The 17,992-nt window shown below is 37.8% G+C and overlaps 1 protein-coding gene across 1 annotated transcript in view; it reads right to left on the bottom strand.

Moving 5' to 3' along the window:
• The window catches only part of AGPAT5 (1-acylglycerol-3-phosphate O-acyltransferase 5), a 54,422-nt gene that overhangs the window by 27,610 nt on the left and 8,820 nt on the right, over positions 1-17,992 (bottom strand). The window contains exons 2-4 of the mRNA XM_005495968.4: positions 11,590-11,659; positions 11,266-11,381; positions 6,023-6,112 (exon numbers count right to left, since the gene is read on the bottom strand). Coding sequence (XP_005496025.1) covers positions 6,023-6,112; positions 11,266-11,381; positions 11,590-11,659 — 276 coding nt within the window. The remainder of the gene's footprint in view (positions 1-6,022; positions 6,113-11,265; positions 11,382-11,589; positions 11,660-17,992) is intronic.

The raw sequence follows: 17,992 nt of genomic DNA, 5'->3' as shown, positions 1-17,992 counted from the left end.
AATGCCAAAAGACAGGCCCCAGCAAATGACCTCTCCAGAATCACCCCACAGTGAGGAAGGTTGAAAGATGCACTAAAATGCAGAGGTGGGAAGAAATCTAGGAAATGTGCCAACCAGAGAAGCCAGCTGGAGATCAAGAAAAAGGAAAGCTGAGTACATAGTCTAGAACCTGACAGGAAAAAACAAAAAGGAAACAAACATCAAAAATAGCAAAACCAGTGTCAGTAGAGTAAAGAGAGTTAGGAGAAAGACTGTACAGTATGTTTGGGGGAAACTGGCAGACTGCAGAGGCAGGTGAAGTCCAAGAATGTTCAAGGACCCACAAAAATCCAAGATGTGTATAGATCTGGTGGTGAGGGAACAAAAGAAAATGGGTTTAAGAATCAAGGTGCTTACTTTTTCATATATAACTGTAGCATAAGTATAGGGACAAGCACAGGAATCCTTAGACCCAGATGTAGTCCACACATCCCCAGTCATCTATACATTTCATATAAGAAGTATAATGTTGAAATATTTAAGTGACTAAGTAAAACTTTTCAGAGGTAGCTGGAAAGGACATAACATTCAAATCCAGATGCATTTTTCTTTCTCTTCATATATGTGCTTATGTGCAAAACTTGTCATTTGGATGCTGAAAATGGTACTTCAAGATGAGCTGTTCCAGTTCCACCCCCATTAAAGACTGCATTGCTCAGCTCTAAAGGGTAATACAGAGACTGTAACAGGTTATAGAGCAAAGGAAATTAAGCACCCAGGACAGGAATACCAGTCTTGGTACATAGCTCAGCACTTACAAGCAGGCAACATTGGTACTGGTCTTCAAAGCAGATAATCACCCCAAAAGCTGGTTGCACAACAGGGAACAGTATCTACTTACTGCAGACCTATGTGTAACACAAACCAGGGACTGAAATTGTATTTTACTTACTAGTAAACCTCTACAACACAAGCAGCCAAACAGGTTTGTTGACCAGAATCTGAATATCTCTGAGTTAAAAGCACACTAACAAGACATAGAACTGGCCTTTGCATTAAATTCAGCATATAATAACCTACTATATAGCTCATTAGGACTGTTTTAACAGTAGAATTCATGAATGCAAATCGATGACCTACTTATACTCACATACAGTCCTGCACAAGACAAAGATATTCTGCCAGTGCCAGAACCACTTGTACAACTGGCTTTTCTCCCACCGTGGGCAGCAGAAGTTAAATCCTTAAGCACTATTTCCAAACACTGTAAGAACTACAAATCTCTAAGATTTTAATAACTAAATAAGCTCCCCTGAACTTGAAATAAGAACTTGTAGGAACATTTTAATTGCCTAGAAACACTAGCTGCAGTTTAGGCCATTTTTAATACAGATTTTTCAGTTAGGGCAATTAGCTACATAAAAGTTACACACTTTATTGCTGCAAACAATTGCAAACAATTATTGAACAGTGCTCATGTTCAAAACAGCAGTGACAGTTTTGGATTACCACAGTCCCTGATTCACTGAGACACCAATTTTAACCCAAGAAATAGGTCCCTATGCTCAGGTATGCATTTCATTCCATCTGTGGAACAGGTGGGTGTCAATAAACTTGGTATATCTCATCAGTTTGAAAGTTTCAAGGAGTGGATCAGGATTCATTTAGTAGAACCCTACTGATTCTTGTTGGAGCCAGAAAATCAAAAAAGATGTAAGTCTTTTGCATTTTGCCAATCAGGGGCTACCAGAAGAGTCCCCAGTGCCACAAGCCACAAATGCAATGAATGGAAGATGGTAATTGCATTCTCCCAAACAGCAATGGGAAAGCAGCAAAGTGACACACAAGTCCCTGGAATACAGAACAACCACAAACATACAGCAACAAAAGGTGGCCAAGGGCTTTGGAGAACGTCCTGGAGTGCGTATATGCTACTCTGTAGAAGAAAATAGGGCATGAAGAAGTGGTAACTACTGACTAAAGGTATCTTGCATTCACTGTGCTGCTCTCATGTGAAAAAGGAAAAACAAATATTTTAATTTATAAAATTCAAAATTGTCTTACACAATGCATTTGCTTAATTTCAATATTATTATTACTGCTATTGTATCCTGACAGCTAAACAGATTCATATCTGCATCCATTTAGACCACTGCCTAGAAAGTATGCTTCTAGTGAATTGGATGAAAAACACTATCACTCAGACCAGTAACTGAAAAGCAGATGGTATGAGAAAGCCTATCTGGTATAATTGGAACAAAATACAAAAGGTGATGTGGAAGAAGCAGGCAAGGACATCCGTGATTTATATAGTTGTCAGTGATTTGCAAATTAGTAACCATATCACAAAATTATTACATTAAGCCTCATAAGAGTTGTATTAATTAAACCTCTGTGTTTTTATTGTTTGATTAGCATTTCTTCATATGACAATGATTACTCTAGGACTGAATGAATGACAAAACCAAAACACATAGTAATCAGCTAAATATTGGTTGTACAGGGTTAAATCCCACATCTCAGAATACAGATTTCCTACTCTGAATGCATGATAAAAAAATAGAAGTGACATTTTCAGTCATCAAATTGAATAGTTTGCTGTTCAGAAGAGTTAACTTTTTTTATAAATCAAGTAGATTAAGCATATCAAGTAACAGTTGAATACCCATTCATTTGGCTTACATTCATCTATGGCTTACATTAAAACAACATTAACACAAAAGTGTTCTTTAAACACTGTGACAGTCTCTGCTCTCACAAGATGTATGATTGCAATTTGTTAGCAATCAGTCAAATTTTATGGAATTTTAAACCAAATCACGTCTTGAGTGAATTTTATCAACAAAAGTCCTAACAATGCACCATTTAAGCATATAATTCAATGAGAGTTTGAAAAGCAAAGTGACTTCCAGAAACAACTAAGAAAATATATTAGTTCAAGATGCCCACTAAGAAAACACAGGTGCAGCAATGTTTCAGTCTGCTATCAGCTTTGTGCCTGTCTGACACTGCTGGGCTGCATCTGGGAAGAGGCAAGGACCAGCTGCAGAGCTGAGGGCAGGAGAAGGGGCTGCTTATAGCAGACAGGTGGGTGCAAGTCACAAGACAAGGTGAGCAAGGAGAATCATGCAGTCCACTGCTGTCTACACAAAAGGAGGCATATCAGAGCACCAAGTAAGTTATACTGTGCATGTAAGAGGCCAAAAGGCAGCTTTAGTTTGCCTGTCAGTTTTAACTCAAATGTACTTGTCATACCTTTAAAAAAAAGAAAAAAGATATACAGAGAAGCAGTAAAGAATTTGTTATGCTAAGGAGAACAGAAGACTGGTTCTGTTTTTCCTACACATCTTCAATTTCTTAATGGGAAAAGGGATGGCTCCAGACAGACTGAACATTAATCATCTGGATTCCTTTGTTTAAATTGTATGTGGAGAGAAACTGTAAATAACAACGTGACCCTTAACACAGATTCCCGTCCATCTCTTCTTTATTGGTATATAAATCTTTCCTGAGCAGCTGAAAGGCCAGCTCATCTCTAGCACCACATTAAAGAAAGAACTCCACCATGTACACTCAGAATGACTAAGCTACACCAGCTGCCCACTGCAGTGAGGAAAGTCCACCCTGAGCTGTACCATACAGTGCATGAAAATTCCAGAGTCACAGATTAGTTATTTTTGCATGAAGCTGACGAGTTCAGGGCATACTTGATCAAAATGTCTTCATTTTAAAAGCAATATGGTTGCTTGTAAATGTCATGCTAAGTTTCAGATCTGCATGAATAATGCAATAAGGACACAGGTTATCATGTTCTTCTCACAGTAGTAACTGTAGGTTAAAGGCCATTTAAGAGCATCTACATTTAAATTCTCAGATAAAGTCGGCTAAAAGAAGTTTAGTCTTCCCTCAAATGACAGCTCAATGGTCTGTGTCTTTTACGCCTGCAGATGCAAACATTTGCCTCAGTAAACAGGCTTTTAACAACTTTGGTTTTGTAAATTTAAGTGCCACTCCCTATAAATTTGACTGATTTTGAAAGATTTTAAACAATTAATTTCTGCAATACTTATTTCTCTTCTATACTGCAACGCCTGATAATATGAGGCAAATGGCAACAACTGCCTGCTATCCAGGTCCAGGTTCTGTGCTCATTTCCAACAGCACCAAACTCCCAGAGAGCTAAACAGCAGCAAAAAATAAGCATACCCAAGTGGTCTCATATTTATTAGGCATTAACTTTGATGGGTTAGGTATAGGCTTTCAATCTACACACAGCTCAGGAGGGAGAAGAAAGATGATTCCACAAAGACTTCTGGATTTATTTCACTTACTAACCACATGGAAAGCAGAACCCACATCAGTTCTTATCTTTAAAGAAAAGCATTATGCTTAAACCTCTCCTTACATTCCAACTGTGCTAAAATGACACACTGCAGCGAGGGTGAACACCATTTACAGGTTTCCAAGGACATAATCAGAAGAGTTTCTAGGCACATCTTCCCAAGATTGTATTAAAAGAAAAATACACATTTTTCAAAAGGAGATTAATTCAACACAGACTTCGAATTAAGACTCTTACCACAATGCAAACCTTATAATAACAACAAACTCCAGCTTTTTAGGGGGTGCAGAGGGAAGGCAGAAAGCCAGACTCAAGCAGAACCTTTTTAGCTAGCAAGAAAGCCATAGGCCTATGCAGGAAAACACCTTGCTGGCTTATTTCATCCAGACTAACTAAAATGAACTTAACCAGCACTCTTCAGGGGGAAAAATTGCTTAGGGGGATGACTACAAGCATGTTTCATACATCCTGCAAGCAGCCTCTGCTTATTCCATTATACTCCAAGTTTTACAGCAAGTAGAATCTTTACCACTGACATATGGCAAATAATGAGGCAACACAAGCTCCCTATTAATGAGGGTGCAGGTTGCCACTGCTTAACATGACCATCTTCTCCATGGACATCATTGATTAGATACTGTTTAGTTGTTGTAATGTATTTCTGGCCTAACTTATATGCTAACAATTGGAACTTTCTTTTCTTAATTATAACACAAAAAGATAATGTTAAATCTTAACTGAAGACAAAATGATTTTGAGCACTGTCTGAAATAGCGACACTTTACTCATTTAAGCCCCTCAGTAAGCACAAGGTCAATTTACTTTTTCAACAGAGACACATGCACAAACATAAACTCACCATCTCCAAATAAGAAAAAAAATACTATTATGAATGTCAAAACAGCCCATGAATTCTTTTTACCCAAGTCTCAGGATATAAAAGTTTTGACAATATGGGGAGTCTAAGTCCTAATAACACAGTTTTAAATAAAATGGAAGTTTAACTGTTCTATATCAAGGCTTGCTTAAGTTGTTTTCTTTTAGCTTGGCCAAAAAGGAAGAAAAAAATCTAATGCACAGCAAATAATGGAAGCAAAGCACAGCGATTCTAACCACTGAGCCACAAACCATACAGGGAGTCATGAGAAAAGTCACTTGGCAGTAACAGTCATTCTTCAAATAGAAAATTATCAAGAGTTTGTTTTGGGTTTTTTTCCCTCCTCCAGGCATAGCAGACAAAGTTATTGAATTCTAAGATGTCATTGCCATTAAAAATGATTGATCATTGTGATGACTAATTAACATTTGGTAGGAAAGGTTCTTGACTTTTAGAAGTCGAGTGTATCAGTCTCTGACAAGCACACAGTAGTCAAAATGTTGTCTTTTGAAACAGAGGGTTTCTCCTTTGAAACAGAGGTTTCTCAAGGAAGGTACTATAGGTCATGTTTTAAGTCCAGACCCCCCTTGCCCTCTACAGAGAGGACCACAAAGCTGCTGTCAATCATAAGGAACCAGTCAAACTTTCCTCAGTTTAATTAGAGGTATCACTCCAATCACAGAAAGTAACTGTAAAAACACAGAAAGAAAACAAATCCATGATTACCATCTTAGTAGTTTGTGGATATCGGGCATGGCTCTTTTCTCCAACAAGCCTTTGCCATTAAAAAAGTCAAAGAAATGAGAAGGAAGGTATAAGCTTACTGGAGTCTCAGCTTTCATCTGGGCCTGCAACTTCTCTCTCATTTCCTTCTCATTGAATTTGGCACTTCTTTTTACATAGACTCCTCCATGCTATCAGAGAGAAAAAAAAAAGGGAAAAGCATTAAATATTTAAGTAGTTTAATGTAGAATAGCTGACAGAAGAACAAACAAGAGACAATGACAAGTCATCTTTATGACTCACACTGCAAATTGCCTACAAGAGTTTCTCTTACCGCAAAAACATGTGAAACTAATTTTACATTTGCATATACTTCAGCTCACAAAATCCGTTTAAATAAAAATCAGATATAAACCCCCCCAAGGCATTAGACACTTGAAGTGTCCTGTTTAAAGGTGCTAAGTAATGAATTAGAAGTTGGCATTAGAAGTGACCCCAGGGTATTTATTCCTGGCAACGCTGACATGAAGCTTCATTTGTATATCAAGGGAAAATCAAAGAACTGAAGTTACTCACATGCAAGTACTTACAGGTCAATGCTTTCAATTCTATGTACCCTCTCTTAAATAGTAACTAATGCAAATACTGGGAATGCAAGTATCATACTTCTACATACAAAATTTATTAATAGCATAAAAGTAACCAGCGTAGTTTTTGAAAACCTCCATGCACTTTACTAGAGAACCAGACTTTTAATAAAGAAGTTATATACCAAGAGAATAATTAAATAAGTAAACCAAAGTCTTCACAAAGCAAAGAATTCTGTAGAAGTATTTTTACTGAAAATTATTATAAAAAGTAAAACTAGGTCCTGGAAGAGATTAATTTTGTAACTTGTTGCACACAATTTATCACAAAATTTCAGTAAAAGTACACACAAAAAGAAATTTGCCCTATCATTTCCCTCTTCCACCACGTTGTTTTATCTACACAGAAAGAGTATGTAAACATGCACCAACTATGAACTACTGATACAATGAAGTCTGGACAAAACATGATTAGCTTCCAAATAACAGAATTTCAGGTTTAAGGTACATTGTTTTCATGGTGACTCCATAACTTGGTAATACTCTTTTCTGTTCACCATAACAATTGGTATTGGGATTTGTCAGACAACTTCTGTTCATTTATGGTTTTGCATGCTCTTAACAGAAAGATGACAGCAAGGTTAAAACTACTAAAAGCTGAGCCTCAATCAAATACCTGATCTCATGAAAAGATACAGTACATGGTAGAAACAGGGCTGGTGGCTGTATGCAGAGCTGTGTCCCTGGCATGGACAGGAATAAAATTGGAGGGGTTAGGAGGAGGCAGGCAGAAGAGATGGTCATGCAAAGTGCTTTCAGCATTTGCTTTTCATGGTGTGAAGAGATGGCTGCTTAGCTAGTGGTGTTTGATGTGACTTTTGAGTTGTTCTTCAAAGACTGCAGTGACAGGGAACAGAAAGCCAATGACGCATTAACTCCATACTAAATATTCTGTCTTAACTTTGTCATCTGTGGTTCCCTCCCAAGGTGAAGTAGCCAGCTCTAACACTCAGCTCTGCTGCTGTGACTGGCAGGGGACCAAAACCATGAACAGAATTCCCCAGCTTGGCTGTGGCATGGTGTTGGGACCATCCCACAAGCAGTTTAACAGTTTCAGACAGAAAGTACCATGAACAGAAAAAAGTTTCTTCAGCTGTGTAGTAAACAGAGCCTCATGTTATCTCCACACTCCACATGTAAGACTGTTTTCAAGATCTGACACTATTAAAGGGAAACAGAAGCTGAAGCAGACTTAAGTACAGCTGTATTCTGACACCAAACACAATCATCCCTTCCAAAGGGGCAAACTCAGTTCAGAATGAGAAAAAATTCATCTACTATATAAGACTTCCATGTAATGGGTAGGTCATCACTCTCTGCGAGCTCAGCTAGGTCAAGCCTTGATAAATAAGTGAAACCTGGAATTGAGGCATTCCCCTACCATCAAATTACTAATCAGCTGCAGTAAACTGGAAAAATACTGAACCAACTTTTCCTTGTTTGATTTGTCAACTTGGACAAATGAAGTTACTATTGGACTTTTTGGTCACGGACACACACCATGGCACCAAAGATAGATCTGGTGTTGCATGTCAGACATTTTAATGCTCAGAAATAGATTTGCACTTCTCAAGTAAATGAGCACAGAGTCATGTAACATAAGAACAGACAAAGTATCACAAGATCAGCGTTCCCTGCATTCACTCCAACTCCACCACTATGGCAGGTCCCCATGTCTCAGGGGTACAAAGCTAAAGAGAGGCAGGACATGTGGCTAAAACTCAGGAACAGCCCAAAGGGTGCACAAGCTGATGCTGGACAACAGAAAAGATAAAGACATACTCTCTATGTTAGAAAGGAAAGCAAACTTTGGAGTATCAAAAATACTTTTCAAAATTACATCCCAGCCTCATCAAGGGCATAAGATAAATGGGAATGAATTGGATAGTATAAGCAAATAGGAGCGATGGGATGCATTGGTAGCAAATGATAGGAGCAAAAAAATATTTCAGATCCACCCAAAAATAATAAAGACAGCTTTAGGAAAAGAAAACAGTTCTACTTAATAAATCAGACTTGGAACATAATAGGTTAATTTAAGTGTTTCTTTTCTTTCCTTGCTATTAGATAGCTGCCTCAAAAAAGAATGCTAGTTATGTGATTGTATATAGCTCAAATTCCCCAACTTGTATTGTATTTCTTTTTCAGTAAGAGATCAAATATATGAACGCTCTTCAAAACAGATTTCTGGAAGTACTGTTTTTAAGGTTATCATTTTTTTCCGCTGTACTTTAAAAGCCCCTCTCTCAGTCAACAATGGACTGTGTTTACAAATATACTTCCTTTGTGCCTGAATTTTGCTCTCCTGGACATCCAGACCACGTTTATTTCCAAACAGGATGTTTACCTGAGGAAGGGAATATGAATTCCGTAAGCATGGCGTAATTATGTGGCTCTGGAAACTTTTAGTGGAGTGTAAGTGACATCACTGATAGAACATCAACAGGAAGGGCAGGAAGTGTTTTATGTTTTTGCACTGTTTGGTGTGATAAAAACAATAAAAATACCTATTAGCTTGCACTGCAGGCCTTCTGCATCCCGTCTCGGTCATTTAGCCATATATGCATCACCACTGCCTGTCAATTGTGTCACTGATTTAAATATATATATAAATGCATACATAGTCACCCCCCACTAAATCTTGCAGAAGTTTTCTTTTTTGAGGAGTTCAAATATATATTTAATATATACATGTTTTGATTAAAAATGTAGGTGACATTCAGATTAATTTCCACAGGAACCTCCTTTTAACAGTCAATATACAGCTCAGGAAACTGAGCACCGGATATTCCACATAGCCAAAGTAATTTTCCAAAATCTTGAAAAAAAAATTTCCGGAAATCTAGTGACAGTGGATGGAATATATATCCTGTTTGTATTTTAATTACAGCAGACTTAAATGACCACCAGTGTGATGACTAAAGGCAAGGACAAAGAGCAAAATATTTCCATGCAGCACATCAGTCACTTTGGTGGACAAAAATTGTAACAAAGCATTAAGGGCAAGCATTAGACAATTGAGAATTCCATTTTCTCCTTATGCATACCCTTAGTGAGGTATGACAGGGTCTGACAGTTTGTAGTTATTCAGGGGACAGGGACAGCAGACCTACCAATAAAAGAAATTGTGAACAGTTTTCTCATTTTCTCTGCAGCACACACTTCTCTAAACATACCAATTTTACCAGAAACTATGGCAATCACCCATGCTCCAGCCTAGATCTATAGCCTACTCACTAAAGTGCTCATTCAAGAGACAACAAAGATTTTAAACCATCAAGATGAAGACATTCGATGTGCTGCAAAGATGAGGGAAAGAGTAAATCCTCCTATTTGGACATACACCTGTATGAGAGTGTGAAGAGTAGTTGCCTACTCTTCATACACTCCATTACAAATTAATATATAGTTCCAAACATACCTAACATAATATTTTTCTCAACGTTCTCCACCTTCTTGCCCTGTTGGACAGGGCTGACAGTCAATTCAATCAAACTGTCAAATTCTATTAGAAATATTTTTCTAAGCGTCTGGGGGGTTTTGTTTTGGTTGAGATTTTGCATTTTTGTTTGCTTGTTTGCTTGTTTTGTTGTTTTGTTTTGGTTGGTTTGGTTTTTTTTCTTAATTTTTTTGCCTGGTAAATGGGGTGAGGGACAGAAAGCAGATTAATATTCAGAGAACACATAAAGAGAAAATGCAAAAGACAAAAGAGAGAAGTCTTACTGAATAAGCACTTGGAACCACTACCCAAAACTCTATCCATTTCTATTCTAACAACTAAGCACCCATCTAAACCCTGAGATTAGTACCATGAAGCCATTTCTGCTCACCTAGAAAAAGGACAGTACTTCCAAACCCATCCATCTCTACATTTTATTTTGTTTCACATAGGAATAGTTCTGCTTTCAGAAAAACCAAAAAACAGACATGACAAATTCACAGAGGATTTTAGGGAAGTAAGTAATCTACACTGCTCTTCACCATTTTAGACTGAATATCATATCCACTCAGTACGTTGGCTGCTTAGTGACCATGGCTCACTGTTTCCCAGTAATTGTATAAAACTGAGTCACATCAGGTTGAGCTCTCAGACTAGAAGGAACAAAAGGAATATTATGCAGAAAGAGAAGAAAGAAAAAGGTAGGAATACTGTTAGACTCAGGTTTTTGCTTAATTGAAGTCCGAAATAACCATCAACATTTTCATGGACGTGGGATCTGCCTTTCCTCCACACTACCCTAAAATCCAATTTTTCTCTTTTATATCATGCTAAAACCTAAACTAAAAACAAAGAAGTACATTAAACAGTAATGCCAATTTCCTCCCAATTTGTAGCATGATATACAGCAAAATGAGTCTGTTTACACCTGCTAACCTTCTGAGAGCATGACTACAAACTGGAGTTTTAGACTGTAAAAAGAACAAAGTTTTAGAATATTCTGAAATATTTAGAATATTCTGAAATACTCCTAATAGACTCCACAGTTTCAATTCTATTATAAGTATTCATTTAGAAAATAAGCTGAATTTTTAGTAACTGTTTCTCAACTTAGATACACATCTAACTACACTGAGTGAAGCCAGTTGCTTTCATGCTCAAATAATTGAATGTCAGCTCAGCATGCATGGAAAATAGGGACAAAGTTCATCTTGCATGTTTGCCTCACAAACAGCAAGGAAAGAGTGAAGTGGCTCACCTGTGAAAAGTACCACCCGTAGAGTGGAAGCCATTTTAAGCCATCCTTCAGGACATAGCGGACGTGCCCGAGCGCGTTCTGCCTGATCGCCAGCATGTCCGCAATAATCCAGTCAACTGCAACGACAAAATCCCAAAGCAATCAGCTAAATTACCTCCTAATTGCCACTGATGAAACAAAAAGTACATGTTGTATGTATAAATGTCATTAAAGGTTTCTGAACTAGAAGTTCTTGCTTGTTAGGACAAGCCTGGAAAGAGACACAGTAAACAGACAAGCAGATTTTAAAAATCTATAAAAGTGTTAAGCAAAAGAAATACAAACCTGTACACTGATGATTTGATAAATATATTACATTTTCTTTATTTTTTGGCAAATCCCCGTAGATAATTACCTAAAAAAAATTAAAAAATATGCAGTATTACTTTATAATTTATTTGCATTGCATTAGGCAGTGATGAGATCCAATGCAGTAATAGGCTTTTTACTACAAAAACTGTCAGCAAGTTAGCATCAGTAACAGACAAACACCCTATCACTACATCATTACCCACCACACAGATAACTGTCTTATCAACAAAGCTATAAATATCAATTAAGGATGGCTTAAGAAACTTATTCTGTTCTTGTGCCATAGCCCCAGAACTGGATCCATGGAATGCGACCTTCAGCCACAAGCTCCCTACGTGAATATAATTGAAGTTAATGAGGAATCACAGACATGTACAAAATAACCATTTAATTTACACATCTAATGAAAAAGACATGCTTTATCCAGACACCTGCTATCATTCAACCTAAAATGGTAAATTTTCCTGGATTACATCAAGAACAAAATCTCAACCATTTGCCATTATTTTAACCATCAAGAGTGAAAAAAAAAGCATGAGGTTAAGGAGTGCCTTTAAATTAGTCTACGGCTTCCAAGTAGCAGGTTTTTTAATGTCTTTCCTCTGCTACATTAAAGACACACTTCAACCTTGTAGTGTCTCACCCCTGAAAGGTACTGGTCTACTAGAGAAATAATCTTCTGAGAGCATGACTACAAAACAAGATTCTGATGCTAGAATCTTGGTCACCCTTTTAAAATGGGTTCATTCAATTAATTAATTTCTCATTTTATATTTGAAAATAATTTAAATTCTGAAATGAAGAACCAATTCACCTATTCAATTACCTTTAATAAACATTTTCATTACTTAATGAAGCATAGTTTTTCTCACCAGTAGATTCTAGGTAGGCTTTCACCCTTGTTCTGCCAGTGGACATACTCCTTGTCTCTAGAAGTTGGTTGTATCAGACATACATGCTACTTTGAAATTATTCCATTTACCAAAAAAGCAAAGTGCTATATGGAAGGTTTACCCACTTATTTTTATCACTTCCCTAGTCTGGGCACTAACATTAATCTCTTAAATGGTATAATTTAGTATGCCAAGTCTCATATTGATCCTTACAGGAGGTCTCTACCAGTATCTCTGGAAACTGTGCATCTCTTGGGCAACCTGTGATACTGCACGGCTAATGTCTCATATTATTAACTCTAGGCAAAAGCCCCACAAAACCACTATATGTTTGACATTCCTGCTGTTTCTTCTTTGAAAATACAACCACACTGTTGATCAAGTTATGTTTTGAAGGCCAAAATCAGATATTGGCAAACTGCGATACTCAGTTAATATGTGAACAAGAGATCATTCAACATAGAGTAAAAGAGGATGTAACTTGAGATATTTTTTTCCAAAAATGAAAAAGGCATGCACAATAAATTCTAACTGAACAATAGCTGTAACAAGTCAGTTGACAAGTATATTCTGAACAGTATCTGAGAAATTTGAACAAGATTCTGCTATAGGAATAGCCTTCTCATTGAAGTACCAGAATTTATAACCTTACTGCTGACACTAGGTACCACTCACAGTTTAGAGCAAGGTAGCAGTCTAATTTGTGCAGTTCAGGTGCACAAATTCCCCTGAAATAAATCTTCCTACTCTCACTTATAGAGTTAAATCTTCATTTTACAAGTGTACGCTTTCCTAGGACTGTTATGCACAATATCCATAAATTCTGTTTTCTTTAATTTCAAGTTAAGACTCCACTATGCAGTTTCTGGCAAAGAGAATTTTAGAGTAAGAGAGAAGGCCCAATACAACAAATCATTAAACCAGAAGGTCTTGAATGTTATGTGAGCTTTTCTAAAATGCAGAGAAAAAATAAGAACAAGAGTAAAACAAAACTTGCCCTTAACCCCAAGAGCTGCCCCACACAAGAAAAAGGGTTTGAAATACACTTTTTTTAATAACTTTTTTTATAACACTTTCTTATAACTTCAACTTGTAAATATTTCCATTTTAATGTACCAAGTCAAAATCTCAGTGCAATCAGACCCACAATTTAAAGCACTAGCTTTGGACTATTGCATGGGTAAAAACAAATATAAAGGATCATTCCCATAAAAAATATATATTTGCTGGTGCCTGCCAAATATAACAGTTAATCTGCGTAATTTTTTATTTCAGTAAGATTGGATCTAGTTCACTTTTTAACCTCAGAGGAACAGCCACTCACTGTTCCTGTAAACAACTTCTATGCACAACATTATGGCTTACCCTAAGGGTTAGATGTGTTTACACATAATGGACCAAAATCTTTTACTCATGATAAAACACACAGCCAAACTGTTGTACAGAACTAAAAGAAGAAAAAAAAAAGTCCTATTTGTATTAGTTCTCAAACACACGAAAACTGGATGTTTCATTTCAAAGCAAAGCTAAGAATGAGAAAATCTGAAAGCTCTATGTTGCTTGCTCAGATGGCTCAGCCTAAGAGGATGCACCAGCTTTATCTGCAGCATCATCCACTTCGGCACCGCCCATCTCACAGATCTCTAGGGAAAGCTTACACAGTTCATCAAAGGCCAGCAAACAGCCATTCACCTTAGACACTCTCAGTTAAAGAACTGAGAAACAAACTTACAACTGTTACTACAAGTAGCTAAGAATGGCAGCTTCCAGCCTGCAGTCCCAGGAGACACCTACTCTGTGGGCACCCACACAACTCTCCTTCTGAGACCATAGCATTTTTGCTTTATGAAAATATTCACCATACACAACAGAATGGTAACAGTTAAGAGCTTTGAATCCTACAGAATATCCTTTACCCTTTGAGATGGTGTCTGAGGAATTAACCTGCCTGTGTATAAGCAGAATAATCTACTCAGGACAAGACTCCAATTTCTGGCCCTCTGATGTGTTTAGGTAAACCAGAGTACCTAATGTATATTATAGATGCAGAAGCAAACAATATAGTACTCTTCTTCATGGCCTTCAGACAACCTTGGACTTCCTGCTGTTTTTCTTAGCTAACTTTGCAGAATTCCTTGCTGTAAAGGCTGTGCAGCCTCCTAACTCTTTCTCATTTTGCTGGTGCAGATGTTTGGGGGCCACAGTGAATTACAAAATCACAGAATATTCTGAGTTGGAAGGGACCCACAGGGATCCTCGAGTCCACCTCTTTAGTGAATGTCCATATGGGGATCAAATCCATACCTTGGTGCCTCTAGCACTGTGCTCTAAGGCAGCACTTGAGCGATTTACCTGGGACAGCAGGGCAGAAACAGGAGTCCACAGTGCCCACCTTTATTCAAGCCCCTTTGGATGTAACCTGAAGACATCAGCGTGGCTTAAAGTCTCCCAGCCCTCCTCAGAGGAGCAGGGCTGCTCCCAGGATGCGCACAGCATCGGCAGGGCTGGTCTTGCCCCTGCAGCCAGTGCCAGGGAAACAGCACGGGACAGGAGGACATGCTTGGGAGGCAATTTGAATTTCAGTATAGTGTTACACATATTTCATGCATGGCTGTCCAGACACTACAGTATACATATAGTTTACCTATCTATCAGCTTAATGAACTGAAAAGTGCCCTGTCAGCCACAATGAAGCAAGCGAGGAACCTGTTCATTTAGAATAGAATCTGCTGTTAAAAAAAAAAAAAAAAAGGCAAAATGAAGTCAAGCAAAGAAAACAAGTCAATAGGGAGAGCAACACAGCAAGCCAAAGTAAGTAGAGACTTGAGGGAAAATGTTTAAAATGCAGATGTACAGTCTAACACCGCAAACATTACTTGTGTACACAACACTGAAATGTGTGCTTTTAGCCAGGTTTTGCTTGCTTAACAGTCCAGTTTGCAGTAATGGGTAATACAGTTAATGCTAATGTGGGCCTTTCACATCTGTTTACACAGCAGCACTGTCAAACTCAATACAGTGAGGTCTCAAATACGGGAAACTGGATGCTATTGGATCCCTTCTGTGGGAAGGCTGGTACCCAGCTTCCATGGATGCCACACACCAAGCTGTTCACAGGCTCAGCAGCCACAAGACACACCTCAGGGTGTCCTGTCCAGGTGAAGCTTTGATGAATTAGCAGGAAATGACAAGTAGTTCTGCTGGGAGAATGTACTGATTCAGTGATAGGCTGATCTAGGCATGCAAATGGGAGCTCCTGGGTGATCTGGTGACACCAGTTTCAGCTTCCCTACCAGACTGCTTTTTCCAGTGCAACATACTTAACTATGACTATGACTATTAACTATGACTGTGCTAATTGTGGTAGCTCACATAGCAATATGGAACAGTGGCAGCCACACCCGAATAACCCATAATATGCACACGTTTTCACTGAAACAAAGTGGACACTCCTAATTCAGAGTTAAGAATTTTATTTCTTGCTTATGAAATCTTGACATACTAAAGAAAATTAAATAGATAATTTAATCACATGTTAGCAGTATCAGCTCAGTAAACACTGCCATGGCAAAAATAACTGAAGGTAAAAGTAATCATACTATCAGAAGATCTGCTGGTCAACTGGTGATCACATCAAAGTCCTAGCAAAGAGATTAACTTAATATTGTAATTGGATGTGGCTCATAATGGGAGCAGTTAGAGGCTGATCTGCAAGCAGATTTTCTGATAGTGTGACTTCTGCTTCAGCAACATTAAGGCAATAGAACTAGTTATTGCTGGTAAAAACTTGGGCCAACTCATCTGGTGTCTATCAGTCCACCAGCACACTCAGTCTTGGTTCCTCAGACTTCTTAATCCTCCTCCCTTCTCTATTCAAAGATACCAGATGTGAATTAAAGAATGATGTCCCTATCTTTGCTGCTACTTCAACAAAACTTATGTTCACTGGAGTGCTTCGTGAAAGCAGAGCACTGTGTTAAGGAAAAACATCAGCTTCAAGCACAGGCAAGAGAAACTGGGAAGAGGGATAAAAGCAGGATAACAGGGGAAGAATATTCCACCCCTCTTCTGGAAAACGAGTCAAGACATCGACACTTAAAAAGGACCACACAGACTTCCTACTCACTGTACTATCCTCACAAAATGCACCTCTCTCCACTTCACTATTTCTTCACGATTAATAATGGGGACTGTATGCACTTCGGGCCAAGAGCATCTCTGTTAGCTGGGCACTATACAACACCTCTACTAAAATAAATAGCATCCTAAAACGTATTTCTCATCTGTTTCTTACAAACTCTGGATACAATTTTCTGGTGAAAGGGTGGAGCTTGCATGACAAACCACCAAACCAACTAGCACGTACCCAGTGCAAGCTGACCTCTGCAGCCCTGCTGCAGGCATCAGAAACCTGCCTCGTGTCTCAAGTCCTTTGAGCTCCCAGAGAAAGCGCCTCACACCATAGAATCTATTTACCCTGTTTGATTAGAAGCAGGCTCAAGACAGGACACAGACAGGGAATCTCTACTTGGGGCTGACACATTTCTTAAGTTTTCAGATGTCTTACTATAAGAATTTTAAATGCTTACATTTCTGCATGGAAGACAAAGGAGCACTTTTATTCACATTTAACAGATACAGGTTTCACTTGCCTACAGCATAAGAAATATGAATAGAACAGAAGAGGAAGGACTTAGATGTTACTAGTTGCATTTTTTCTAGATCTGAAAAAAAAAGTTTATAAATTTTCTAAAAAAACCTTTAGGATACATAGCTCTAAGGTAACAATCATACTATTGCTACATATCATAACCTCTTTAAGGACTATCTGCTCAACACAGAATTGCACAAGTCTGAAGTCTGCTGCTCAGACAGCTCTAGCAAGCTCAGCAGCAAGCCATAAAATCACAAAGCAATCCATTTTATTGAAGCAGAGTTCATTCAAATATTCTGCAGCTATGTATTTTGCTGGGGTTCAGTGGGAAAAAGACTTACTAAGAGATTAATCTCTGGAGAATATTGAAAAGATTCCTATATGTAATGTAATTCAATTTTTAAAAAATACATTTGTGACTTGATTCAGTCAGAGAGCACAGAACTTTAGAAAATACACTTATTGTCGTTTAATTTCCTTTTTGTAGGAAAACTATAATAACAACCTATTTAGATGAAATAGAACTATATTATATATGAAGCCTGTACATTCTTATTTTCATACTAGTTTTTAGCCTTATGGTATAAATTGACAAACTTCTATGAGTGTTTGGTTATACTTCATTCCATGTACTAGATACATGAATAAAAGTCACTTTGTTCTGATGCTGACTGTAAAGTCTTTATAGATTATGAGCTCAATTAAAGATAATTGTCCTCTGTACTCCTTAGCTCTCAGATGAATCCTTTACAAAATTTTCAAAAAGCATCTGTATATCTTAAATGTTCCAGTCTTGATAACAGTTCCAGTCTTGATAACGCCCCAAGAT

Source organism: Zonotrichia albicollis, chromosome 3 (genome assembly GCF_047830755.1).
Source record: "Zonotrichia albicollis isolate bZonAlb1 chromosome 3, bZonAlb1.hap1, whole genome shotgun sequence".
Classification (NCBI taxonomy): Eukaryota; Metazoa; Chordata; class Aves; order Passeriformes; family Passerellidae; genus Zonotrichia; species Zonotrichia albicollis.
The sequence above is the reverse complement of the archived record's forward strand: the minus strand, read 5'-3'. Positions and strand labels throughout refer to the sequence as shown.